General features: G+C 68.3%; 2 protein-coding genes across 5 annotated transcripts; both read left to right on the top strand.

Moving 5' to 3' along the window:
- The first annotated feature begins 2,828 nt into the window (after nt 1–2,828).
- Nucleotides 2,829–13,900, top strand: GRK2 (G protein-coupled receptor kinase 2). Of its 2 annotated transcripts, none has more exons than XM_064452941.1 (21): nt 2,829–3,225; nt 5,504–5,580; nt 6,268–6,341; nt 6,649–6,750; nt 7,043–7,117; nt 7,643–7,704; nt 8,007–8,058; nt 8,420–8,511; nt 8,881–8,980; nt 9,114–9,192; nt 9,345–9,475; nt 9,916–10,010; nt 10,087–10,194; nt 10,273–10,339; nt 10,920–11,020; nt 11,145–11,211; nt 11,294–11,389; nt 11,480–11,642; nt 11,745–11,881; nt 12,106–12,219; nt 12,779–13,900. In XM_064452941.1, the coding sequence occupies exons 1-21, from the start codon at nt 3,113–3,115 to the stop codon at nt 12,938–12,940; spliced, it is 2,067 nt and encodes a 688-aa protein (XP_064309011.1). In that variant the 5' UTR covers nt 2,829–3,112; the 3' UTR covers nt 12,941–13,900. The 2 variants fall into 2 exon arrangements, with proteins under 2 accessions (XP_064309011.1, XP_064309012.1); XM_064452942.1 differs by having other exon boundaries at nt 12,109–12,219.
- Nucleotides 13,901–15,764: 1,864 nt separating this feature from the next.
- ANKRD13D (ankyrin repeat domain 13D) lies at nt 15,765–23,002 on the top strand. 3 transcript variants are annotated; one of them, XM_064452943.1, is made up of 15 exons: nt 15,765–15,945; nt 17,774–17,909; nt 18,004–18,128; nt 18,479–18,524; nt 18,610–18,753; nt 19,121–19,310; nt 19,529–19,595; nt 19,684–19,765; nt 20,167–20,228; nt 20,331–20,461; nt 20,880–21,037; nt 21,114–21,245; nt 21,602–21,765; nt 21,881–21,960; nt 22,378–23,002. In XM_064452943.1, exons 1-15 carry the CDS (start codon nt 15,856–15,858, stop codon nt 22,811–22,813), a joined length of 2,043 nt encoding a protein of 680 aa, XP_064309013.1. In that variant the 5' UTR covers nt 15,765–15,855; the 3' UTR covers nt 22,814–23,002. The 3 variants fall into 3 exon arrangements, with proteins under 3 accessions (XP_064309013.1, XP_064309014.1, XP_064309015.1); XM_064452944.1 differs by having other exon boundaries at nt 22,350–22,725; XM_064452945.1 differs by lacking the exon at nt 15,765–15,945 and having other exon boundaries at nt 17,829–17,909; nt 18,012–18,128.
- Nucleotides 23,003–23,833: the final 831 nt, after the last annotated feature.

Here is a 23,833-nt window from a genome sequence, read left to right on the forward strand (position 1 = left end):
CACCCGGTGTCACACCCACGGTGTCACTCACACACGCACAGGGTGTCACACTCACACACACGGTGTCACACCCACGGTGTCACTCACACACGCATAGGGTGTCACACTCACACACCTGGTGTCACACCCACGGTGTCACTGACACACGCACAGGGTGTCACTCTCACACACCCGGTGTCACACCCACGGTGTCACTCACACACGCACAGGGTGTCACACTCACACACCCGGTGTCACACCCACGGTGTCACTCACACACGCACAGGGTGTCACACTCACACACCCGGTGTCACACCCACGGTGTCACTCACACACGCACAGGGCGTCACACTCACACACCCGGTGTCACACCCACGGTGTCACTCACACACGCACAGGGCGTCACACTCACACACCCGGTGTCACACCCACGGTGTCACTCACACACGCACAGGGTGTCACACTCACACACCCGGTGTCACACCCACGGTGTCACTCACACACGCACAGGGTGTCACACTCACACACCCGGTGTCACACCCACGGTGTCACTCACACACGCACAGGGTGTCACACTCACACACACGGTGTCACACCCACGGTGTCACTCACACACGCACAGGGTGTCACACTCACACACCCGGTGTCACACCCACGGTGTCACTCACACACGCACAGGGTGTCACACTCACACACCCGGTGTCACACCCACGGTGTCACTCACACACGCACAGGGCGTCACACTCACACACCCGCTGTCACACCCATGGTGTCACTCACACACGCACAGGGTGTCACACTCACACACCCGGTGTCACACCCACGGTGTCACTCACACACGCACAGGGTGTCACACTCACACACCCGGTGTCACACCCACGGTGTCACTCACACACGCACAGGGTGTCACACTCACACACCCGGTGTCACACCCACGGTGTCACTCACACACGCACAGGGTGTCACACTCACACACCCGGTGTCACACCCACGGTGTCACTCACACACGCACAGGGTGTCACACTCACACACCCGGTGTCACACCCACGGTGTCACTCACACACGCACAGGGTGTCACACTCACACACCCGGTGTCACACCCACGGTGTCACTCACACACGCACAGGGTGTCACTCTCACACACCCGGTGTCACACCCACGGTGTCACTCACACACGCACAGGGTGTCACACTCACACACCCGGTGTCACACCCACGGTGTCACTCACACACGCACAGGGTGTCACACTCACACACACGGTGTCACACCCACGGTGTCACTCACACACGCACAGGGTGTCACACTCACACACCCGGTGTCACACCCACGGTGTCACTCACACACGCACAGGGTGTCACACTCACACACCCGGTGTCACACCCACGGTGTCACACACGCACAGGGTGTCACACTCACAAACCCGGTGTCACACCCACGGTGTCACTCACACACGCACAGGGTGTCACACTCACACACACGGTGTCACACCCACGGTGTCACTCACACACGCACAGGGTGTCACACTCACACACCCGGTGTCACACCCACGGTGTCACTCACACACGCACAGGGTGTCACACTCACACACCCGGTGTCACACCCACGGTGTCACTCACACACGCACAGGGTGTCACTCTCACACACCCGGTGTCACACCCACGGTGTCACTCACACACGCACAGGGTGTCACACTCACACACCCGGTGTCACACCCACGGTGTCACTCACACACGCACAGGGTGTCACTCTCACACACCCGGTGTCACACCCACGGTGTCTCTCACACACGCACAGGGCGTCACACTCACACACCCGGTGTCACACCCACGGTGTCACTCACACACGCACAGGGTGTCACACTCACACACCCGGTGTCACACCCACAGTGTCACTCACGCACAGGGTGTCACACTCACACACCCGGTGTCAAACCCACGGTGTCACTCACACACGCACAGGGTGTCACACTCACACACCCGGTGTCACACCCACGGTGTCACTCACACACGCACAGGGTGTCACACTCACACACACGGTGTCACACCCACGGTGTCACTCACACACGCACAGGGTGTCACACTCACACACCCGGTGTCAAACCCACGGTGTCACTCACACACGCACAGGGTGTCACACTCACACACCCGGTGTCACACCCACGGTGTCACTCACACACGCACAGGGTGTCACACTCACACACCCGGTGTCACACCCACGGTGTCACTCACACACGCACAGGGTGTCACACTCACACACACGGTGTCACACCCACGGTGTCACTCACACACGCACAGGGTGTCACACTCACACACCCGGTGTCACACCCACGGTGTCACTCACACACGCACAGGGTGTCACACTCACACACACGGTGTCACACCCACGGTGTCACTCACACACGCACAGGGTGTCACACTCACACACCCGGTGTCACACCCACGGTGTCACTCACACACGCACAGGGTGTCACTCTCACACACCCGGTGTCACACCCACGGTGTCACTCACACACGCACAGGGTGTCACACTCACACACCCGGTGTCACACCCACGGTGTCACTCACACACGCACAGGGTGTCACACTCACACACCCGGTGTCACACCCACGGTGTCACTCACACACGCACAGGGTGTCACACTCACACACCCGGTGTCACACCCACGGTGTCACTCACACACGCACAGGGTGTCACACTCACACACCCGGTGTCACACCCACGGTGTCACTCACACACGCGCGCGCGCCCGCGCTGTCACACGCGCCCGCCGCTGCCACGGCCGCGCCCGCGTGGGCGGGGCGGCGGGAAGGGCGTCCCCAGGCCCCGCCCCGGCCCCGCCCCGGCCCGGCCCCGCCCCGGGGCGGCAGCGCCGCCCGCCACCGGCGCCGGCCCAGGCGCAGGGACCCGCGGCTGCCCCCGGCCGCTCCCCGCCATGGCCCCCCGCCGCTGAGGCCGCGCCGCCGCCTGCGCCTCCCCGCGCCGCGCCGGGCCGGCTCCCTCCGGCCTCCATTCCGGGTCCGCCCCGGTTCCGGTTCCGGGTCCCGGTTCCGGTTCCGGGTCCGTCCGGGTCCGGTCCGGCGGCGGCGGTGGTCGGCGGTCGGTGGGGCCGGCGGGGCCGGCGGCGCGGCGCAAGATGGCGGACCTGGAGGCGGTGCTGGCGGACGTGAGCTACCTGATGGCCATGGAGAAGAGCCGCGCCGCGCCCGCCGCCCGCGCCAGCAAGAGGATCCTCCTGCCCGAGCCCAGGTGAGGCCCCGCCGTCCGTCCGTCCGCCCGTCCGTCCGCCCGTCCGCCCCGCGCAGCGCCCCGGGCCCCCGCACGCGCCCCGCCTCGGGTGGGCGCCCCGGCGCGCGCGCGCGCGCCTCTCCCGTGCGCGCACACGCGTGTACACAGGCGTGGGCAGGCGCCCGGCCTCCGCGCACCTGCCCGGGCGCGCACACGCGTGTCCCGCCGCGCCTGTGCACACGCACGGACGGACGGACGGGCGGACGGACGCACGCCCTCCCCGGGACACGGTCACACCCAGGCGTGCGTGTCCCCCGCGTACGCCCGCGTGTGTGCACACGCGTGTGCGCTCGCACGCGTGCACCGGGGCGCAGGTGGCACCCCTGGCCTCCCCGCGTGCGCACGCACGCACAGACGGGCGCGGGGTTGGGGTGCGCGGCCGCCCCCGCGCCTGTGTCGCTCTCAAGCGCACACCCCCCTCCTGCCCACGCAACCCGCTTCACAACTTCCCTTTGCACACCCGGCCCGCGCCGGCCACCCCCCTCCGCCCGCACAGCCGGACGGGCGCGGCGCACCGCAGCACGGCGTGCTGAGCGTGGGGCGCCGGCGGCGGACAGCACCGCGCACGGGCATCCTGCACAGCCGGACACAGCAGCCTGGCACAACACCCGTAGCGCAGCCCAGACACAACAGCCTGACACAACACCCGTAGCGCAGCCCGGACACAACAGCCTGACACAACACCTGTAGCACAGCCCGGCCGCAGCAGCCTGACACAACACCCGTAGCGCAGCTCGGACACAACAGCCTGACACAACACCCGTAGCGCAGCTCGGACACAACAGCCTGACACAACAGCCTGACACAGCACCCGTAGCACAGCCCGGCCGCAACAGCCTGACACAACACCCGTAGCACAGCCCGGCCGCAGCAGCCTGACACAACACCCGTAGCGCAGCCTGGCCACAGCAGCCTGACACAACACCCATCGCACAGCCCGGCCGCAGCAGCCTGGCACAACACCCGTAGCACAGCCCAGCCGCAGCAGCCTGACACAACACCTGTAGCGCAGCCCGGCCGCAGCAGCCTGACACAACACCCGTAGCGCAGCCCGGACACAGCAGCCTGACACAACACCCGTAGCGCAGCCCAGCTGCAGCAGCCTGACACAACACCCGTCGCGCAGCCCGGACACAGCAGCCTGACACAACACCCGTAGCGCAGCCTGGCCACAGCACCCTGACACAACACCCGTAGCGCAGCCCAGCTGCAGCAGCCTGACACAACACCTGTAGCGCAGCCCGGACACAGCAGCCTGACACAACACCCGTAGCGCAGCCCGGACACAGCAGCCTGACACAACACCCGTAGCACAGCCCAGCTGCAGCAGCCTGACACAACACCTGTAGCGCAGCCCGGACACAACAGCCTGACACAACACCTGTAGCGCAGCCTGGACACAACAGCCTGACACAACACCCGTCGCGCAGCCCGAACACAGCAGCCTGACACAACACCTGTAGCGCAGCCCGGACACAGCAGCCTGACACAACACCCGTAGCGCAGCCTGGCCACAGCACCCTGACACAACACCCGTAGCACAGCCCGGACACAGCAGCCTGACGCAACACCTGTAGCGCAGCCCGGCCGCAGCAGCCTGACACAACACCCGTAGCACAGCCCAGCCATAGCAGCCTGGCACAACACCCGTAGCGCAGCCCGGACACAGCAGCCTGACACAACACCCGTCACACAGCCCGGCCGCAGCAGCCTGACACAACACCCGTAGCGCAGCCCGGCCGCAGCAGCCTGACACAACACCTGTAGCGCAGCCCGGACACAGCAGCCTGACACAACACCCGTCACACAGCCCGGACACAGCAGCCTGACACAACACCCGTCGCACAGCCCAGCGCACACCCCACGCTCCCACACACGCTGTCCCACTCCTCCGCAGGGGCCTGAGGGGACCCAGGCTTGCAGCCCCCAATTCTACCACCCTCCAGCGTCTCCACATCTAGACACAGGGAGCACCCTTTTTTGGGGGTACCCCCCTCCCCAACCTCCCTTGGGCCCCAGCGCGTGGGGTACCCTGTGCCTGACCCTTACCGGGGCCCAGCAACATGTCGCACTTGTGGGGGGACACACAAGGTGGGAGGACACAAACGCCGGCAGGGCCCGGGGTGGCACAGGGACACGGTGGGGGCGGGCACGGGGGGCGCTGGGGGTGTCAGGAGCAGAGTGCTGCCGGGGGCGGCGGGGCAGGCGGGGTGCTGAGCCCCTCCGCTCTCTCCCCCAGTATCCGCAGCGTCATGCAGAAGTACCTGGAGGACCGGGGAGAGGTGACGTTCGACAAGATCTTCGCGCAGAAGATCGGTGAGCTGGGGACACGGGGGACACGGGGGACACGGGGGGTGGCACACGGATGAGCACCCACAGGCGCAGGGACCCTCTTTGCGTGCCCGGGCAAGCGCGGGTGGGCTGGAGGGGACGGACTGGTGGCAGCTGTGACAGTGGTAGTGGCTGTGGCCGTGCCCCTCTGCCCTGGCACAGCCCGGGGGAAGCGAGGGGGCTGGGGGCTGCGTGACACGACCCTCTGCGCCACGTCCCCCACCCCACGTCCCCCCGCCCTGTCACTTCCCCCCCAGCGGTAACCGTCCGGGGCAGGAAGCGCCTCTCACTTCCTCCCGCCGGCTCTGGCGGTTTCCGGGCACGTCCGCCCCATGGCAGCCTACTCCACGGTGCCCGCCTGTGCCCCTGCCCCACTGCTCCCCCGCTGTACCCCAATCTCCTTGCTCCCCCACTGCAGCCCTGCCCCACAGAGCCCCATAGCTCCGCACTGCTCCTCCCTGCGCCGGCCGGTGTCCTTCCCTCACTGCGTCACCCTGCCAAACCCTGAGCGGTCCCCAGCTTGGCACTTCCCCTTCCCCGAGCCTGGCGTGGGGGTGGCTGTGGGGACAGGCAGGCCCAGGGGACATCCCTGCGCCCCTTGGCCTGGGCTATGGGGCACGCGGTGTCGCTCTGGGGCAGGCCCCTCTCACGCCACAGCTCTGTCCCTGCCAGGGTACCTGCTCTTCCGCGACTTCGCCTTTAACCAGGCAGAGGAGGCCAAACCCCTGATGGAGTTTTATGAGGAGGTGAGATGGGGGGACCCATCTGGACAGACCCCCATGGTCGTTAGGAGGGTGGGATTTGGTACCTACAGGGCCCACAGACGTGGGACCAAGAGCATGCAGCGTTCCCAAGGGAGACTGCCCGGGAGGGCAGGAGGTGATGCTCTGGGCACCCAGGGACGTGATAACCATCAGGGGCCCGTGGGACGTGGTCTCCAGAGGGGCTGGAGCTGTGGTTCCCGGTGTTCCGGGGGCTGCCCGGTGCGGGGTGAGGGCTGTGCCCCATGGTGGGCGATGTGCCCCTGTGCCACAGAACCTGTGCCCTTCCCAGATCAAGAAGTACGAGAAGCTGGACTCGGAGGAGGAGCGAACCGCCCGGAGCCGCCACATCTTCGACCATTACATCATGAAGGAGCTGCTGGCCTGCTCCCACGTGAGTGCCGTGCCGTGCAGGCGCCGTGCTGGCACTGCAGTGGGGTGAGGTACCAGGGTGGGGTCCCCAGAGTGGGTGGGAGGGGTGTGCCCAGGGGGGCTGGTACCCAGCGTCTTCAGAGGGAGCTCCAAAACCACTTTTGACTCTGTTCTGGGAGCCGCAGATCCAGCCCTACGGATGGGGGTTCCTCTGTGAGTTCCCCCACTAGTGCAGCCCTGCCTGGGGGGGCTGCCTTGCCCCTCTGCCCCCGTCCCTTCGGCCCAGGGTGACACAGTCCCTTCTCGCCTCGCAGCCCTTCTCCAAGAGTGCAACGGAGCATGTCCAGAGCCGCCTGAGCAAGAAGCAGGTGCCCCCAGACCTCTTCCAGGTGGGCATCACCCGGGACAGAGAGGGGGTCCCAGCCACCTCTGGTACTCGGAGGGTTAATCCTTATGGGGGGGGGGGTCTGGTGAGAGGGTGCTGGGGGCTGGTGGTGACAGGGGCCCCTAGAGGTGGGAGGGGTGTCCCCCAGAAGGTATGGGGACCCCAGCAGAGGGTGAGGGAGGTCCCCAGCAGGTCGGGGGGATTGCTGGCAGTCCCTATGGGTGGTGATCAGGAGACTAGGGGCTGGAGGTAACGGGGGAGCTCCACAGAGGGTGGGGGTTTGGACCCTGGATGTATAGGTGACCTGGAGTGACAGCAGGGGCTCCAGGGGTGGTGACATTGGGGTCCCCCGAGACTCAGGTGACACTGAGTGGCAGAAGCATCCCCAGGGCCTGGCAGTGGCAGGGTGGCAGTAGCGATATGTGAAACCCCAGGCGTGGAGGAAACCTCACGTAACGATGGGACCTGAGGGGTACGGGTGACCCGGGTGGCACTGGGGAGCCAGCGCTGAGCCCTGTCTCCCCCCCAGCCCTACATTGAGGAGATCTGCCAGAACCTGCGTGGGGGCATCTTCCAGAAATTCATCGAGAGGTGAGATGGGGGAAAGTCCCACGCAGATCAGGGTGTTCCATCCCACTGGGGACCACTCCCAACCCAGAGAGGGGCCAGGGGTCCCTTCTTAGATAGGAGCTCCAGGAGGTGTCTGTCCCCAGACCAGGGGACTCTTCTCACCCCTAGGTTTGGCCCAGGGTCCCTCTGTTCCCAGATGGGGTCGCAGGGCTGCTGCCTGTCTCCCAACAAGTCCAAGGGGTCCTTCTGCCCTGAGATGGGTCTTTGGGGGGGGGGTATTTCTCCAGGGGCTCCACTCTTGCCCTCTCTGTGCTTCATTACAGTGACAAGTTCACGCGATTCTGCCAGTGGAAGAACGTGGAGCTGAACATCCATGTGAGCAGGGACCCCTGTGCCTTAGGGGCACCCCGGACACCTCTGGGCACTTCCAGGGAGGGGGATGTGGGCGCAGTGACAAGGGGCTGCTGCCCCGGGGCTCACTGCCCTCGGACGAGCACCCCACGGGGGCACCCTCACACACACCCCAGGCCTTCGCTCACTCACAGATGGCTCTCCCACACCTGCCCATGCTCACGGGGACGTGTGGAGCAGCCTCTGTGTTCCTCACCTGGGGAAACCGAGGCAGGGCGTGGGACCTCCCCACCACCACGGACACACGCAGCTCTTGGTGCAGGGCAGGTGCTGCGGGATCCGGGTGTGTCCAGGCTGACCCTGGCCTCCTTCTCACCCCCTCCAGCTCACCATGAACGACTTCAGCGTTCACCGAATCATTGGCCGCGGCGGTTTCGGGGAGGTCTACGGCTGCCGGAAAGCGGATACGGGCAAAATGTAATGGGGGATGCTCCATAGTCAGGGGGCCGGAGGGATCCATCTGCGATGGGGAGGGGCAGCACTGGGGCTTTGGTGGTGGTCCCAAGGGCATCTGCAGCAGTGTTGCCGTGACGACAGATGTTAGGGGGTTGCGGAAGTATCGCCATGGCTACGGGTCTCTGGGGGATACAGGGACGTCACGGCCGTGGGTGGTAGCTGGATGCGGTGATGTGGCCGTGGGTGCTGGCGGTGGAGGGACGTGATGGCGGGGCTGCGGTTGGCGGGGCCGTGGGCAGGGCCATGGCGCCGTGGGCAGAGGCGGGCTGTGATGCCGAGGCCATGGGCAGCAGCGGGACCCTGCAGGGACTCTTCTCCCCCCACCCCCAGGTACGCCATGAAGTGTTTGGACAAGAAACGCATCAAGATGAAGCAGGGCGAGACCCTGGCCCTCAACGAGCGCATCATGCTGTCCCTCGTCAGCACCGGGGTGAGGGGACGCAGGCACCGGGCAGGGCTGGCACCCCGGTTGCAGGCTGCGACACAGGCGAGGGGAGGAGGACAGTGAGGGAGGGTGTTCCCGGGGCACCGTCGGCACTGCGTGACCCCATCTCTCCTGCCAGGACTGCCCGTTCATCGTGTGCATGTCGTACGCCTTCCACACTCCCGACAAGCTCAGCTTCATCCTCGACCTCATGAACGGTGAGAGACCCCTGGCCCCAAGGGACCCCGTGGCTGATCCCTGACCCTGGGGCCATGGCTGGCCTGAGCCACGGGCTCGAAGCCCCCTGCCCACCCCATCCCTGGGTTGCAGAGGGCAAAGCCAGTGTGATGACTGGTCCCTGTCACCACAGGGGGAGACCTGCATTATCACCTGTCCCAGCACGGCGTCTTCTCGGAGGCGGAGATGCGGTTCTACGCGGCTGAGATCATCCTGGGCCTGGAGCACATGCACAGCCGCTTCGTGGTGTACCGCGACCTCAAGGTGACCAACCCCACAGGCACCCCACAGACACCCTGGGCACCCACACTCCTCGCACCCTGCAGGTGTCCAGAGGCCCCGTTGGCATCCCCGGACTCTGTAGAAACCCTTGCCAGGACCCTGTGGGCACCCACAGATATCACAGGCACCCACAGACCCTGTGGGTGCTCCCCAAACCCAGAGGGCACCCCCAGGTCCCATGGACACCCCCAACCCTGCAGGAAACCCCCAGACTCCATGGGCGCCCACTGGGACCCCGCGGGCATCCTGAGACCGCAGTGAGGGGCACTCACAGACTCCACCAATGCTTCCCAGTCCCACAGACACCCCCAAATCCCACAGAGCACCCCAGCCTGACCCATGCGGGCACCCCTAGCCTCGTTGTCCACCCCCCATGCCCACGGGCAGTGCTTGGGCTCAGGGCTGGCACGGTGTCTCGGCAGCCGGCAAACATCCTCCTGGACGAGTTTGGGCACGTCCGCATCTCGGACCTTGGCCTGGCCTGCGACTTCTCCAAGAAGAAGCCCCACGCCAGCGTGTGAGTGTGCCCGCACCCCCTCCTGCCCTGCCCGCCTGCCTGGCACGGCCCCTGACCCTGCTCTGCGTCCCCGCAGGGGCACCCATGGGTACATGGCTCCGGAGGTGCTGCAGAAAGGAGTGGCGTACGACAGCAGCGCCGACTGGTTCTCGCTGGGCTGCATGCTCTTCAAGCTGCTCCGGGGGTGAGCGTGCGGATGTGGGTGGGTACAGGCGGACACGGGTGGGCACCGCTGAGTTCCCCTTTCCCCTCACGGCCGCAGGCACAGCCCCTTCCGGCAGCATAAGACGAAGGACAAGCATGAGATCGACCGAATGACCCTCACCATGGTGAGTTGGGGGACCCCAGCCTTTGCCCCGTGTGCCAGGGAGGGCTGAGAAGGGTGTGGACGGAGCGTGAACACCCCGGTGCTGCTGTGCCCCCCTTGCCGTGTGCTGGCAGAGGCCTGGGGGGCACACAGGGTGGCGGGGTGGGGTCAGGGACAGCTGGTATTTGAAGGTGAACGATGCCCGAAGCATGTGTGCATTGCCACGTCTATGTGCGTGTGCAGAATGACACGCGTGCAAGTGGGTGTCTGCACATGGGCGTGTTTGTGTTCACGCACACATGGAGGGGGGTACGTTGCACACAGGTGCATTCGCAGTGCCTGCGTGCTGACCCTGCCTGCGTCTGTCTGGCGTTCACGTGCGTGAGCTGCCGCGCACTAGTGTGCCCGGTGCGCGTGCGCACGCATCCGTGTGTCTGTGCTCGCACGGGACTGGGAGCGCGCACACGTGTTGGTGCGTGCGCTCCGGTGCGCTTGCGGGTCTGTGCGTGTTTGCGCACACACGTGCAGATCCCAGCCCCGTGCACACGCGTGCCTTGGGGCTTGCGTGCTCACGGCGGCGGCGGCTGTGCCCTCTCCCGCAGGCCGTTGAGCTGCCGGACTCCTTCTCCCCCGAGCTGCGCTCCCTGCTCGAGGGGCTGCTGCAGCGAGACGTCAACCGGCGGCTGGGCTGCATGGGGCGCGGGTGAGTCGCGGCGGGCGCTGGGGAGCAGGAGGCAGGCAGGGAAGAAGGGTCTGCTGGTGCAGCACCCCCAGCCCCGGCACTGCAGCTGGAAGCCTGCCACGCTCACCCCCTACTCGCTCCCTAGGGCTCAGGAGGTGAAGGAAGAGCCCTTCTTCAAGGGCCTGGACTGGCAGATGGTTTTCCTGCAGAAGGTGAGGGACGCAACGCCTGGACGCGGGAAGGGGTACGGGGGCACGGGCAGCCACCTCTCTAAAACCCCTTCCCTGCCTGCAGTACCCGCCGCCCCTGATCCCACCCCGCGGCGAGGTGAACGCTGCCGACGCCTTCGACATCGGTTCCTTCGATGAGGAAGACACAAAGGGCATCAAGGTACCGGGGCAGAGGGGCTGAGCGTGGCGGGGCTGGGGTGGCAGGCAGCCCCTAACGCAGCGATGCCCACCTGCCTCCCCTGCCCACCAGCTGCTGGAGAGCGACCAGGAGCTCTACCGCAACTTCCCACTCACCATCTCGGAGCGGTGGCAGCAGGAGGTGACAGAGACGGTCTTTGAAGCCGTCAACGCCGACACCGACAAGCTGGAGGCTCGCAAGAAGGCTAAGAACAAGCAACTGGGCCACGAGGAGGGTGAGTGGGGCTGGTTGCGCCCCCCGACAGCCCCCCAGCTCTGCCCGGCCCCCTGGCCGTGCCCTGGGCTGACCCTGCCTCTCCCCGGCGTGGTGGGCACAGACTACGCCATGGGCAAGGACTGCATCATGCACGGGTACATGGCCAAGCTGGGAAACCCCTTCCTGACGCAGTGGCAGCGCCGCTACTTCTACCTCTTCCCCAACCGCCTGGAGTGGCGCGGGGAGGGCGAGTCGCCGGTAAGGCGGGCGCGGGGGGGCCGCGGGGCAAGCGGGGTGCTCAGCGGGCACACCTCGACACTGGCAGGCGTCGGGGTGCGTGAGGGGGCACGTGGGGTGAAGGGATGTGTGCAAGCAGGCACGGCACTGCGAGGGGTATGGGGGCACCCTGGCGGGGTTTGGGGGGACTTTGGTGGGGACACGGGGGTCCGGGGGCGAGGGCTGGGCTGAGCCTGTCCCCCCAGCAGTCCCTGCTCACCATGGAAGAGATCGACTCGGTGGAGGAGACGCAGGTGAAGGAGCGCAAGTGCATCCTGCTCCGCATCCGCGGCGGCAAGCAGTTCGTGCTGCAGTGCGATGTGAGTGTGCCCCGGGTCACCCGCTGGGGCTGGCTGCCATCCCCTGCTGTCACTGGCCACCCCTGCCAGGCATTAGCCACCTCCTGTCCCTCACTGGCCATCTCCCCTGGGTGCCCGTTGCTCCTGCTGGGCACTGCCCAAACTTTGGTGGGTGCTAGCCACCTCCTACTAGCTGCTAGCCATCCCCTCTGCTGGGCGCTAGCCACCTCCAGACCATCGCTAGCCATCACCTGCTGGCCACTAACCACCTGCCAGTTGCTGGCTACCTCTTGCTGGCCCCTGGCCCTGCACATTTAGCCCTGCAAGCAGCATAGGGCAGGAATACAGAAAGCTTGTGGGAAGCACAGAACCCTGGCACCCTGGGGAGCCCCAAAGCACCCTGTACCCTTCCCTGGCACCCTGGGGAGCCCCAGAACACCCTGTACCCTTCCCTGGCACCCTGGGGAGCCCCAGAGCACCCTGTACCCTTCCCTGGTACCCTGGGGAGCCCCAGAGCACCCTCTACCCTGCCTTGGGACCCCGGGGAGCAGCAGCCTGACCCCCGCCCTGCCCTGCACAGAGCGACCCCGAGCTGGTGCAGTGGCGGAAGGAGCTGCGGGACGCCCAGCGCCAGGCCCAGCAGCTGCTGCAGCGGGTGCCGCGCATGCAGAACAAACCCCGCTCGCCCGTGGTGGAGCTCAGCAAAGTGCCGTTCATCCAGCGCTCCGCCAACGGGCTTTGACCCCGTGCCGATGCATCCGTGCTCCCTCCTCCCCCCCTTCCCACCCCGCCTCTAATTTATTGGGTTGGGTTCCCGCGTGCCCCCGCTCCTTTTTGTCGTCCCCGGGCCAGGCGTTGGAGGACGCCCGGTGCCGGTCTCAGCCGCCGGGCGCGGAGCGGGTACGGCCGCGGCGTCGCCGTCCCAGCCCAGCCTCCGGCACGGAGCTGGCGCTGAGCACGCGGCGCGGCTCGGCACCTCTCCCCGGCGTTTCCCCTCCGAGTCTTCTATGAACTCTCCGGCTAAGATGAAGGTAGCCCCCTGCGTCCCCTCTCCGTGCCCGCCCGCTTTGCCACCGCTGTGTGTGCCAAATGGGGCAGGTGGGTGCCCAGCTCCGGCCGGGCAGGGAACCGGCCGGCTCGTTTCACCCGTAGCCTTCGCCCACCTCCCTGCGAGCCGGCGTGCCCCGGTTTAGCTGTGCCCGTCCCCGTCGCGTGGGTGCCAAGTCCTTGGTGTGCGTGTGTGTGTGTGCGTCCGTGCCCGCCCAGCGGGACCCCCTGTAAATACTGTGCCGTGGGTCCCCTGCACCCCTTGGCTGTGCCCCTGCCTCTCCCGCCACCCCCGCCACGGGCAAAGGGGGCACCCCCTGCCTCCCCCTGGAGCGGTGGTGGGGTGCAGGGTGGCTGAGGAGGAGGGAGCGGGTGGGATACCACCCCCCCACCCAAAAACCAGCCTCATGTGGCGCTGGCCCTGCTCCCCAGCAGGTGGGCGCAGGGGCAGGGTCTCCCCCAGGGCCCCCACCCCCTGCCTGTCCCGGTCCCTGGCAGCATCTGTAAATATTGGTCTCGGGTCGTTCTGCTCCAGGGGCCGGGGTGGGCAGGGGGTGGCACCGGGCAGGGCCGGGGCCAGCGGTGAATGAGGTTTTAATGAGCAGAGACATGAGAATGCCAAAAAAATAAAATAAAAGAATTTTTATAATAAAAATCTGGAAAAATGTCATTGAGCCCAACCTCATTGTGGGGTGGCAGAGATGGGCCCGTACCCGTCTAGGGTCCCCATGTCCCAGCTCCCTGTCACCTCTGGGGATGTGGGCACGGGGGCTCCTGCGTGTCCCCCCGTGGGTGGGTGGGAGTTGTCCACGTGGGATGGGGTTCCCGGGGCAGTGGTGGGTGCTGGGGGGTGGGAGCAAGGGGGTCAGGTCCCTATCACTGTGGTGGCATCCCCACGGGTGACCGTGGCTGTCCCCTCGCCACGGAGCTGCGCAGGCATCACCCCTCCTGCCCGCACCCTGCGCGGGCGGCGCATCTGGGGCGAGGCGCACCGAGCCCGTGTTTCAGCATTCCTGTGGCACGGCTGGGCCCGGGGCTGGGGAGCGGCAGGGCCACGGCCCACGGGCAACGGGAGGGGATTCTCTCCTGTCTGATGAAAGGGTTGTGCTGTGGCTGTGGGATGGAGCAAAACAGACACCCCTGCACAGGGCAGGTGGGGAGATCCCCAGCACCCAGATCCCCCAGGAGCACCCGGGCAGGATGAGGACGGGGATGGGGATGGGATGGGGACAGGGACAAGCCCAGGCCCTGTTGCACAGTGCAGGGTACCCACCACGGGGGTGGGAAGCACGGTGTGAAAGTGGGAGGGAGCCCCACAGACCCGCGGGGTACCCAGGAGGAGATGGCAGGGAGAGGGCAGCCCCCAGTACCGGGACAGGTGTGGGGTAATGGGTCCCCACAGAGGGGACAGACCAGGTGCTGGGGTGCCCTGCTTGGGGCTGCTCGTACTTCTCGTCTCTGGTGCTCGCCACGGATGTCCAGGGGCACGGGTGCCGTTACTCCCCCACCACCATTCCCGGTGCCAGTGCCCCTCAGTGCCAGTTCCAGTGCCGGTGTCCCCTCGGCCACAGTGCCCGGTGCTGGTTCCCCCCGGTGCCAGTGCCCGCCCCGGTGCCGGTGCCCCTCCTCGCCACCATTCCTGGTTTCGGTGCCCCTCGGTGCTGGTTCCAGGTGCCGGTAACCCCTGCCGCCATGCCCGGTGCTGGTTCCCCCCAGCTGCCAGTGCCCCCGGTGCCGGTTGCAGATGCCGGTACCCCCCTCGCTGCGGTGCCCGGTACCGGTTGCAGGTGCCGGTGACTGTTCCAGCTGCCAGTCGACCCCTGCCACGGTGCCGGTGCCCCCCGGTACAGGGTGCCGATGCTCCTGGCCGCCGTGCCTGGAGCCGGTTGCGGGTGCCGGTGGCCCCTGGCGCTGGTTGCGGGTGCCGGTACCTCCCCCACCACCACCGCCATGCTCGGTGCCGGTTGCGGGTGCCGGTGGCTCCCCCCCCCCACCGCCGTGCCCGGTGCCAGTTGCGGGTGCCGGTTGCGGGTGCCGGTGGCTCCCCCCCCCACCGCCGTGCCTGGAGCCGGTTGCGGGTGCCGGTGGCCCCTGGCGCTGGTTGCGGGTGCCGGTACCTCCCCCACCACCACCGCCGTGCCCGGTGCCGGTTGCGGGTGCCGGTGGCTCCCCCCCCCCACCGCCGTGCCCGGTGCCAGTTGCGGGTGCCGGCGCTCCCCCGTGCCGGTGCCGGTTGCGGGTGCCGGTTGCGGGTGCCGGTGGCTCCCCGCCCCCCGCCGCCGTGCCCGGTGCCGGTTGCGGGTGCCGGTACCTCCCCCCCCCCACCGCCGTGCTCGGTGCCGGTTGCGGGTGCCGGCGCTCCCCCGTGCCGGTGCCGGTTGCGGGTGCCGGTACCTCCCCGCTCCCCCCCCCCCCGCCGTGCTCGGTGCCGGTGCCCCCCGGTGCCGGTGCCCCCCGCCGCCGTGCCCGGTGCTGCCGGCCGGGCCCCGCCCCGCGCCGCCGCGCTGCGCCGCCGCCGCCGCCGCCGCCGCCCCCGCGCGCAGCCATTGCGGGCAGGCCCGGCGCTGCGGCCCGTCCGCCCCGGCGCGGCCCCGGGGACATGGTGGCGGGATGGCCCGTCCCGCCGACACCTTCCCCCTGCACCGCCTCGTCTGGCACAACCGGCACCAGGCGCTGGACAGCGCCCTGCGGTCCGGCACGGTGGGCGCCGCCGCCGGCACCGGCACCGGGGGGGGGGCACCGGGGGGGCACCGGCACCGAGCGCTCCCACCCGCGGGCGCCGTGGGCAGCCGGTGCCGGGGGCGGGCGGCGCAGCTGCGGAGCGGGCGGGGAGAGGGGGAGCGGCGGGGGGGGCGGGGGGACGGGGGGGGTGATGGCGGGGGGGGGGGGCGCAGTGGGAGCGAGAGGGGTGGGTCGGGAGAACGGGGGACGAGGGGCTTGGGGACGCGGGACTGGGAGGGCTGGGAGGACTGGGGGGGACCGGGAGCACTTTAGGGGAGGCTTGGGGCAGAGGGGACTGGCAGCACTGGCGGGGACTGGGAGCACCTGGGGGAGACTGGGAGCGCTGGGCAGACTGGGAGCACTGGCGGGGACTGGGAGCACTTAGGGGAGGACTGGGAGAACTGGGGGACAGTGGGAGCACTTTAGGGGAGGACTGGGTCAGAGGGAACTGGGAGCACTGGGCGGACTGGGAGCCCTGAGGGGGACTGGGAGGACTGGGAGCACTGGTGAGGACTGGGAGCCCTGAGGGGGACTGGGAGCACTGGGGGACAGTGGGAGCACTTTAGGGGAGGACTGGGTCAGAGGGAACTGGGAGCACTGGGGGGACTGGGAGGACTGGGAGCACTGGTGAGGACTGGGAGCCCTGAGGGGGACTGGGAGCACTGGGAGCACTGGGGGGACTGGGCGCACCTGGGGGAGGACTGGGAGAACTGGGGGACAGTGGGAGCACTTTAGGGGAGGACTGGGTCAGAGGGAACTGGGAGCACTGGTGAGGACTGGGAGCCCTGAGGGGGACTGGGAGGACTGGGAGCACTGGTGAGGACTGGGAGCCCTGAGGGGGACTGGGAGGACTGGGAGCACTGGTGGGGACTGGGCGCACCTGGGGGAGGACTGGGAGAACTGGGGGACAGTGGGAGCACTTTAGGGGAGGACTGGGTCAGAGGGAACTGGGAGCACTGGGGGGACTGGGAGGACTGGGAGCACTGGTGAGGACTGGGAGCCCTGAGGGGGACTGGGAGGACTGGGAGCACTGGTGGGGACTGGGAGCCCTGAGGGGGACTGGGAGGACTGGGAGCACCAGTGGGAACTGGGAGCCCTGAGGGGGACTGGGAGGACTGGGAGCACTGGTGGGGACTGGGAGCACCTGGGGGAGGACTGGGAGCACTTATGGGGAGGCTGGTCACAGGAGGGCCTGGGAGAACTGAGGGGACTGGGAGCACTGGGCAGACTGGGAGCGTTGGCAGGGACTGGGAGGACTAGCAGCACTGGGGAGGACAGGGAGCACCGGGAGCCTGGGAGCATTGCGGGAGGCTGGGGACTACTGGGATACTAGGGGACTGGAAGCAACTGGGAACACCGGGATTGGGGTACTGCGGGCATTGGAGGTACAGGGAGACTGGGGGCTGTGAGGTACTGGGGCAGTGAGAGAAGAGGGGACTGGGAAACTGAGGGCACTGGGAGCACTGCGGGGGGCTGGTGGCACTGGGACAGGGGTACTGGGATCATAAGGGACAGGGAGCACTGGTGATAGAGGGGAACTGGGAGACTGGGGGCACTGGGCCTTGGGAGCGGGGGGGATGCAGGGGTGGGCACTGGGCACTGGGCACAGGTGCCCTGCGGTGCTGGGGGGCCGGGAAGTGGCACAGGGTGGGTGAGTGACCAGGGGCTGGGGGGCTGGGGACCAGTATTGGTGTGCCCGGGCAGGGCCCAGGGCTGTGCCAGGACAGGGTACTGGGGGGGTGGGGGGGGGATGTGGGGTGCCTGGGGTACCCCAGGTGGGCGGCGGTGACCCTGCCTGTCCGCGCAGCACGACGTGGAGCTGACGGACCCCCGTGGCCGGACCCCGCTGGAGCTGGCCGTGTCCCTGGGTCACCTGGAGTCAGTGCGGGTGCTGCTGCGGCACAACGCCAACGTGGGCCGGGAGAACGCCAACGGCTGGACGGGTACGCGGGCACGGCGGGGGGGGGGGGGGTCCTCGACGTGGGGACACCGTCACGGGAGCTGGCGGTGCCCGGCTGACGGTGCCCCGTGCCCCAGTGCTGCAGGAGGCGGTGAGCACGGGGGACCCCGAGATGGTGCAGCTGGTGCTCCAGTACCGCGATTACCAACGGGCGACGCGGCGGCTCGCCGGCATCCCCGAGCTGCTCAGCAAACTGCGCCGGGTACGACCCTGCCCCGGGTGGGCAACCCAATAGCGCTGGGGTCCCACCAGGCTGGGGGATAGGGGGGGCAGAGGGGAGCCTCTGGACCCCCGATGTCTCCCCAGAACCCCCGTCTCCTCCACGACCCCACTTTTTGCACGGGGACCCCCTTCCTTTCCTTCCCTGCTGGGCCCCCACCCAAAACTGGGCTCTCCCGGGTCCCCCTGATCCCCACCCAGGACACCAATAGGCACCCCTACCCCTGCCCCCAAGACTCCCCATCTCCCCAGTGATCCCAGCAGGGGTCCCCCCCAACTCCTCCAGCCCCTCAGTGTACCCCGGCCGTCCCTTGACCCCCTTGTCTCTTCCAGGCATCCGACTTCTACGTGGAGATGAAGTGGGAGTTCACCAGCTGGGGTGAGCGGGGCCGCGGGGCCGTGGGGCCGGAGGGGGTGCCCTCCCCCCCGATGCCGTGCCGCTGACGGGGCGCGCGTGCCCGCAGTGCCGCTGGTCTCCAAGGTGTGCCCCAGCGATGTCTACCGCGTCTGGAAACGGGGCGAGAGCCTGCGGGTTGACACCACGCTGCTGGGCTTCGAGCACATGACGTGGCAACGCGGCCGTCGCAGCTACATCTTCAAGGGGGAAGGTCAGCTCCAGCTCCCACGGGACACCCTGGGGCCCCAGATACCTTCAGGGACCCTCCGGTGACCCTGGGGATCCCCCCAGACCCCATGCGCTATAAGTACTCCCCCATAAGCACCCCAGATCCCCTATAGGGACCCCCTGGGGACCCCATTTCCCCCTTCCAGGGAACCACCTCAGCCCCCTGCACACACCAGGTCCCCTGCAGGGACCGCCAACTCCCCACCGGGACCCCCCAAAGCCCCCAGAACCCCTGAGATGCAGCGACCCTCGTGTTCAGGGGTGTCGGGGGTACCACGGCGTGCCAGGCGCTGCCCCAGCCTGGGGGCAGACGTGGGTGCCGGGGCGCTGACCCATCTCCCCGTGCGCAGACGAGGGGGCGGTGGTGATGGAGGTGGACCACGACAAGCGGGTGGTCTACACGGAGACGCTGGCCCTGGCCCTGCACGAGCCCGACCTGCTGCTGGCGGCCATGCAACCCTCGGAGGAGCACGTGGCCGGGCGGCTGACGTCCCCCATCGTCTCCACGCACCTCGACACCAGGAACATCGCCTTCGAGAGGTGGGCTGCCACCCCGGGGCCGGGGGGGACGGCGTGAGGGGAGGCAAATGGTGGACCCTGGCACGGCGAGGGCGGGGGAAACCGGGAAGGGGCCGTGCGAGGGCTGGCTCTGGGGAACTGCGTGTGAAGGGGAAGGAAACGCTTGTGCAAGAGGGCGAGCGGCGTGCGAGGAACCCTCCCCCGCCGGCGTGGGGGGCTGACACCTTCCCCCTCCCCAGGAACAAGTCGGGGATCTGGGGCTGGCGCTCGGAGAAGATGGAGGTGGTCAGCGGCTACGAGGCCAAGGTGGGCACGGCGGGGGCACATGGGGGGACCCCTGACACAGAGGGGGACCCACCCAATGCCCGGTGGGCCTGATCCTGTCTCCCGGCAGGTGTACAGTGCCAGCAACGTGGAGCTGGTCACCAAGACGAGGACGGAGCACCTCTCTGACCAGGACAAGTCACGCAGCAAAGGTGACAGCCCAGTCGGCCAATCAGGGAGCCTTCCCACAGTGGGGGACACGCCCCCTCCTAGTGCAAAGCCCGCCCACTAGTGCAAGGTCCACCCCCTTCCTGGGTGGGAGGTGTTGGGTGCCACGCTGGGTGCTGGGTGTGACCATGTCAGGCGTGGGACACAGCATGGGGTGTGACCCATCAGGTTTGGGACACTGTGGGTGCTGGGTGTCACCCATGGGACCTTGTGAGGGGTGGGACCTGGCAGGCGTGGGACTCATGGCAGGTTGTGATCTGTTGGATTTGGGACGCTGTGGGTGCTGGGTGTCACCCGTGGGACCTATGACAGCCCGGGCAGACACAGGGGGACCGTGCCCCCTGCCCACACTGCACCCCTGCACCTCCCCTCTCTCCCCGGCCAGGCTCCAAGACCCCCTTCCACTCCTTCCTGGGCATCGCGCAGCAGCACGGCACCCACAACGGGGTGAGTGCCCAGGGCGGGAGGGGTCCCCCCAGGGGCTGGGGTGCACCCCCCAGTTGTGGGGGGCCCTGGGGGCAGGGCTGAGCGGTGCTGGTGCCGCCGCAGGCACCCGTGCTGCAGGCTGCCAGCCCCACCAACCCCACCGCCATCACCCCCGAGGAGTACTTCGACCCCCACTTCGACCTGGAGACCCGCAACATCGGGCGCCCCATCGAGATGTCCAGCAAGGTGCAGAGGTGAGGCCACCACCCCGGGGTAACGCGGTCCCAGGGACGTGGGACATCAGCAGGGAACCAACAGCGACATGGGACCGGGGTGTCAGGACCCACAGGGGTGGTGATGTGGTCCTCTGGGATGTGGAACCAGGGTGTCAGGACCCACAGGGGTGGTGACGGGGTCCCAGGGGATGTGCCACTGGGTGTCAGGCCCACAGGAGCGGTGATGGGGTCCCAGGGGATGTGGCACTGGGTGTCAGGCCCACAGGAGCGGTGATGGGGTCCCAGGGGATGTGGCACTGGGTGTCAGGCCCACAGGAGCGGTGATGGGGTCCCAGGGGATGTGCCACTGGGTGTCAGGACCCACAGGGGTTGGTGATGGGGTCCCAGGGGTCGTGGCACTGGGGGGGTTCCTGTGCCCACGCCGGTGCCTGGGCAGGTTCAAGGCAACGCTGTGGCTGTGCGAGCAGCACCCGCTGTCGCTGGCGGAGCAGGTGACACCCATCATCGACCTCATGGCCATCTCCAATGCCCACTTCGCCAAGCTGCGTGACTTCATCACCCTCAAGCTGCCTCCCGGCTTCCCTGTCAAGATCGGTGAGGGCGGGGCTGGTTGGGCGGGGCAGGGGTGGGACCTATCCCGGGGCAGGGCCACTGACCCCTGTACCCCCAGAGATCCCCCTCTTCCACGTGCTCAACGCCCGCATCACCTTCAGCAACCTCTGCGGGTGCGACCAGCCTCTGGGCTCCGTGCGGGTGTGCACCCCCACCCAGCCCCCCGGCACCCAGCCCCCAGGCCCCAGAGGTGAGGCTGGGGGACGCAGAGGGTCTTTGGGGGCGCAGGTGGCTGGGGGACTGCGGTGGGATGGGGGGTGCCCTGGGAGTGGGGGTCTCCGGGTGGGTAGGGGACATCCCAGGGCTGCTGTCTGTGGGTGCAGGGTTCTGGGTGGAATCCGTGGGTATAGGGCGCTTCCAGGTCCCTGGGTGGGGGGTGCTGGGTACCATAGGGTGATGGGTGCTGCAGGGTGCCAGGGCCAGGGGGGTGTCAGGGCCCTCCGTGGACACAGGGTGGTGCTCAGTGGCACGGGGTACCCACGGCCGCAGGGTGCCATGGGTGTGGGGTGCCGTGGGGTGCTCACAGCACCCCCGGCGGTGCGGCAGGCTGGCCCTTCCCCTGCGAGGTGGAGGCGGGGGTGTTCGAGGTGCCGGCGGGGTACACGGTGCTGGGCGCGGGGCGCAGCGAGCCCCTGCGGGACGAGGACGACGACCTGCTGCAGTTCGCCATCCAGCAGAGCCTGCTCGACGCTGGCACCGAGACCGACCAGGTGCGACCACGCCCCCCGGTTAACCCCACCCACTCCGTGGATCAGGTCACGCCCCCCGCGGCCTGCCACGCCTCCCTGCACAGGCCACGCCCCTCAGCCCCGCCCCACCCCGCAGGTGACCATTTGGGAGGCGCTGACCAACACCCGCCCGGGTGAAGACCCGCCCCCCTATGACGAGGACCTCCAGCTGGAGCGGTGAGGCCCCGCCCACATGGGGCATGAGCCTGCCCCGCCCATCCTCATCTGGTGGGGTGGGCGGGGCCAAGGTGGGAGTGGCAACACCTTAAGGCGTGTTGGGGCGGGGCAGAGGGGAGGTGCTGAGAGGCCCTGGGGTGTGGCCCGGAGGGGAGGTGCTTCCCACTCCCTGGAGGGTGTGGCAAACATGGGTGGGGCTAACTGAAAGTGTGGGTGTGGTTAGCAGATGGGTGGGGCACGTGGAGAGGGGTGCGGTTCTCCACGGCAGGGTGGAGCCATGATGTGGGCGCAGCCACCTGGGGCGCGGCATGGGTGGGGCGCGGCATGGGTGGGGCGCTGTGGGCGTGGTCTCCGTGAGGGGGGCGTGGCCACAGCCCCTCTCCTCGCAGGGCCCTGCAGGAGAGCATGCTGCTGCAGGCCGGGCCCAGCGCCGACCCCCCGGCGGCCAGGAGTCCCCCCGGGGCGGGCGGGGGCAGCCCCCCGGCACCCCCCGGCTACGGCAGCTTCGCGGAGCAGCTGCGGCTGGCCATGGCGCTCTCGGAGCGGGAGCAGGAGGAGCGGGAACGGCGTCGACGCGAGGAAGACGAGGAGCTCCAGCGTATCCTGCGCCTCTCCCTCACCGACAAGTAGCAAGCAGGGCGCTTCGCACGGGGACAGGGACGTCCCACGCGGGGGACACCCCACGCAGGGACACCCCACGCAGGGACACCCCACGCAGGGACAGGGACATCCCTCGCACGGGGACCGCCAGGCACGGCCTCACACAGGGACAGCCCGGCGTGGGCACCGTCCCGCACCGGGACACCCCAACTCAGGCACAGCCCTGCCTGGGGACCGGGCGGTGCCGGGGTGACACCCCCATGCCAGGGACCCCTTGTGATGTGGGCACAGCCCCCGCACGGGGGGATTTGATCCAGGGATCCTCCTACCCCCAGGTCCCCCAATCCAGGGATACCCTCCTGCCAGGCTCAAACCTCAGGCAAGGGACCCTGATCTGGGAACCCCCCACCCCAGGGACCCCCCTACCCCCAGGACCCCCACCTTACATACACCCTCCCCCTTCCCCTTCGGTGTTGTACGTTGACCCCCACGGGGGGCAGGACAGACCCGGGGGTCCCCATGGGATGGGGCCAACCCCTGTTTAAAGGCACCCCAACTCTGGGGGCCGCGGGGACCCCCAGGCCTTGTCCCTCGGTGGCAGTGGGGGGGGCCGAGGGGCCCTAGATGTATGTACATATACATATACATATATATATATATATACACCGATGTGTCAGAGTGTGCCTGGCAGGGCCATGGGTGACACGGTCCAGGGGGCGGAGCCTGGGGGAAGGGGCGGATCCAGCAGGAAGGGTGGGGACCAGGTGAAGGGGCGGGGCCAGCAAGCATGTGGGTGGCACCGATGGTGTCCCAGGGGGTCTTCCTCCCCTCCGACCCCCCCTAAATCTGGCCCTGTACCCCCATTCCCTGCCCCAGGCTTAATCAGGTTATACTTCTCAGGGAGCCCCCCGCCCAGGGAGGGGGTGCTTAGATGGGGACCCACGGGGTGACAAGGGGCTTGGGGAGGGGGGTCCCAGGGCAAAGGGGGGCTGGGCTGGGCTGCGGTGCCCCGCTCCCGGGGTGGGGGTGAGGGTTGGTGGGCACAGTGGTGGGGGGTCGGGGTGGGGTGGCACCTGCGGGGACACGGCCGAGGGACCCGGATCAGTGCCGGGGCGAGGGGCTCCGGGGAGGGGGGGGCGGGTCCCAGGAGCTGGGGACTTTGGGGGGGGGGGGGGGGCCTCCTGGGGGGTCCCGGAGAGTGCTGCCGGGGGGGGGGGGGGTTCGGGGGGGAGGGTCCCGGGGAGGGGTCCTGGGGGTGCTCCCGGGGTGGGGG

The sequence above is a fragment of the Phalacrocorax carbo genome, chromosome 5 (assembly GCF_963921805.1).
Source record: "Phalacrocorax carbo chromosome 5, bPhaCar2.1, whole genome shotgun sequence".
Lineage (NCBI taxonomy): Eukaryota > Metazoa > Chordata > Aves > Suliformes > Phalacrocoracidae > Phalacrocorax > Phalacrocorax carbo.

Coding starts and splice junctions, on each gene's coding strand:
- ANKRD13D (XM_064452943.1), top strand. CDS start 15,856: ATGGCCCGTCCCGCCGACACCTTCCCCCTGCACCGCCTCGTCTGGCAC. Junction 18,525..18,609: donor GTGGGAGTTCACCAGCTGGG/GTGAGCGGGGCC, acceptor GCGTGCCCGCAG/TGCCGCTGGTCTCCAAGGTG. Junction 21,246..21,601: donor CCAGCCCCCAGGCCCCAGAG/GTGAGGCTGGGG, acceptor GCGGTGCGGCAG/GCTGGCCCTTCCCCTGCGAG.
- GRK2 (XM_064452941.1), top strand. CDS start 3,113: ATGGCGGACCTGGAGGCGGTGCTGGCGGACGTGAGCTACCTGATGGCC. Junction 7,118..7,642: donor TGCCCCCAGACCTCTTCCAG/GTGGGCATCACC, acceptor TCTCCCCCCCAG/CCCTACATTGAGGAGATCTG. Junction 11,882..12,105: donor GCGGGGAGGGCGAGTCGCCG/GTAAGGCGGGCG, acceptor CTGTCCCCCCAG/CAGTCCCTGCTCACCATGGA.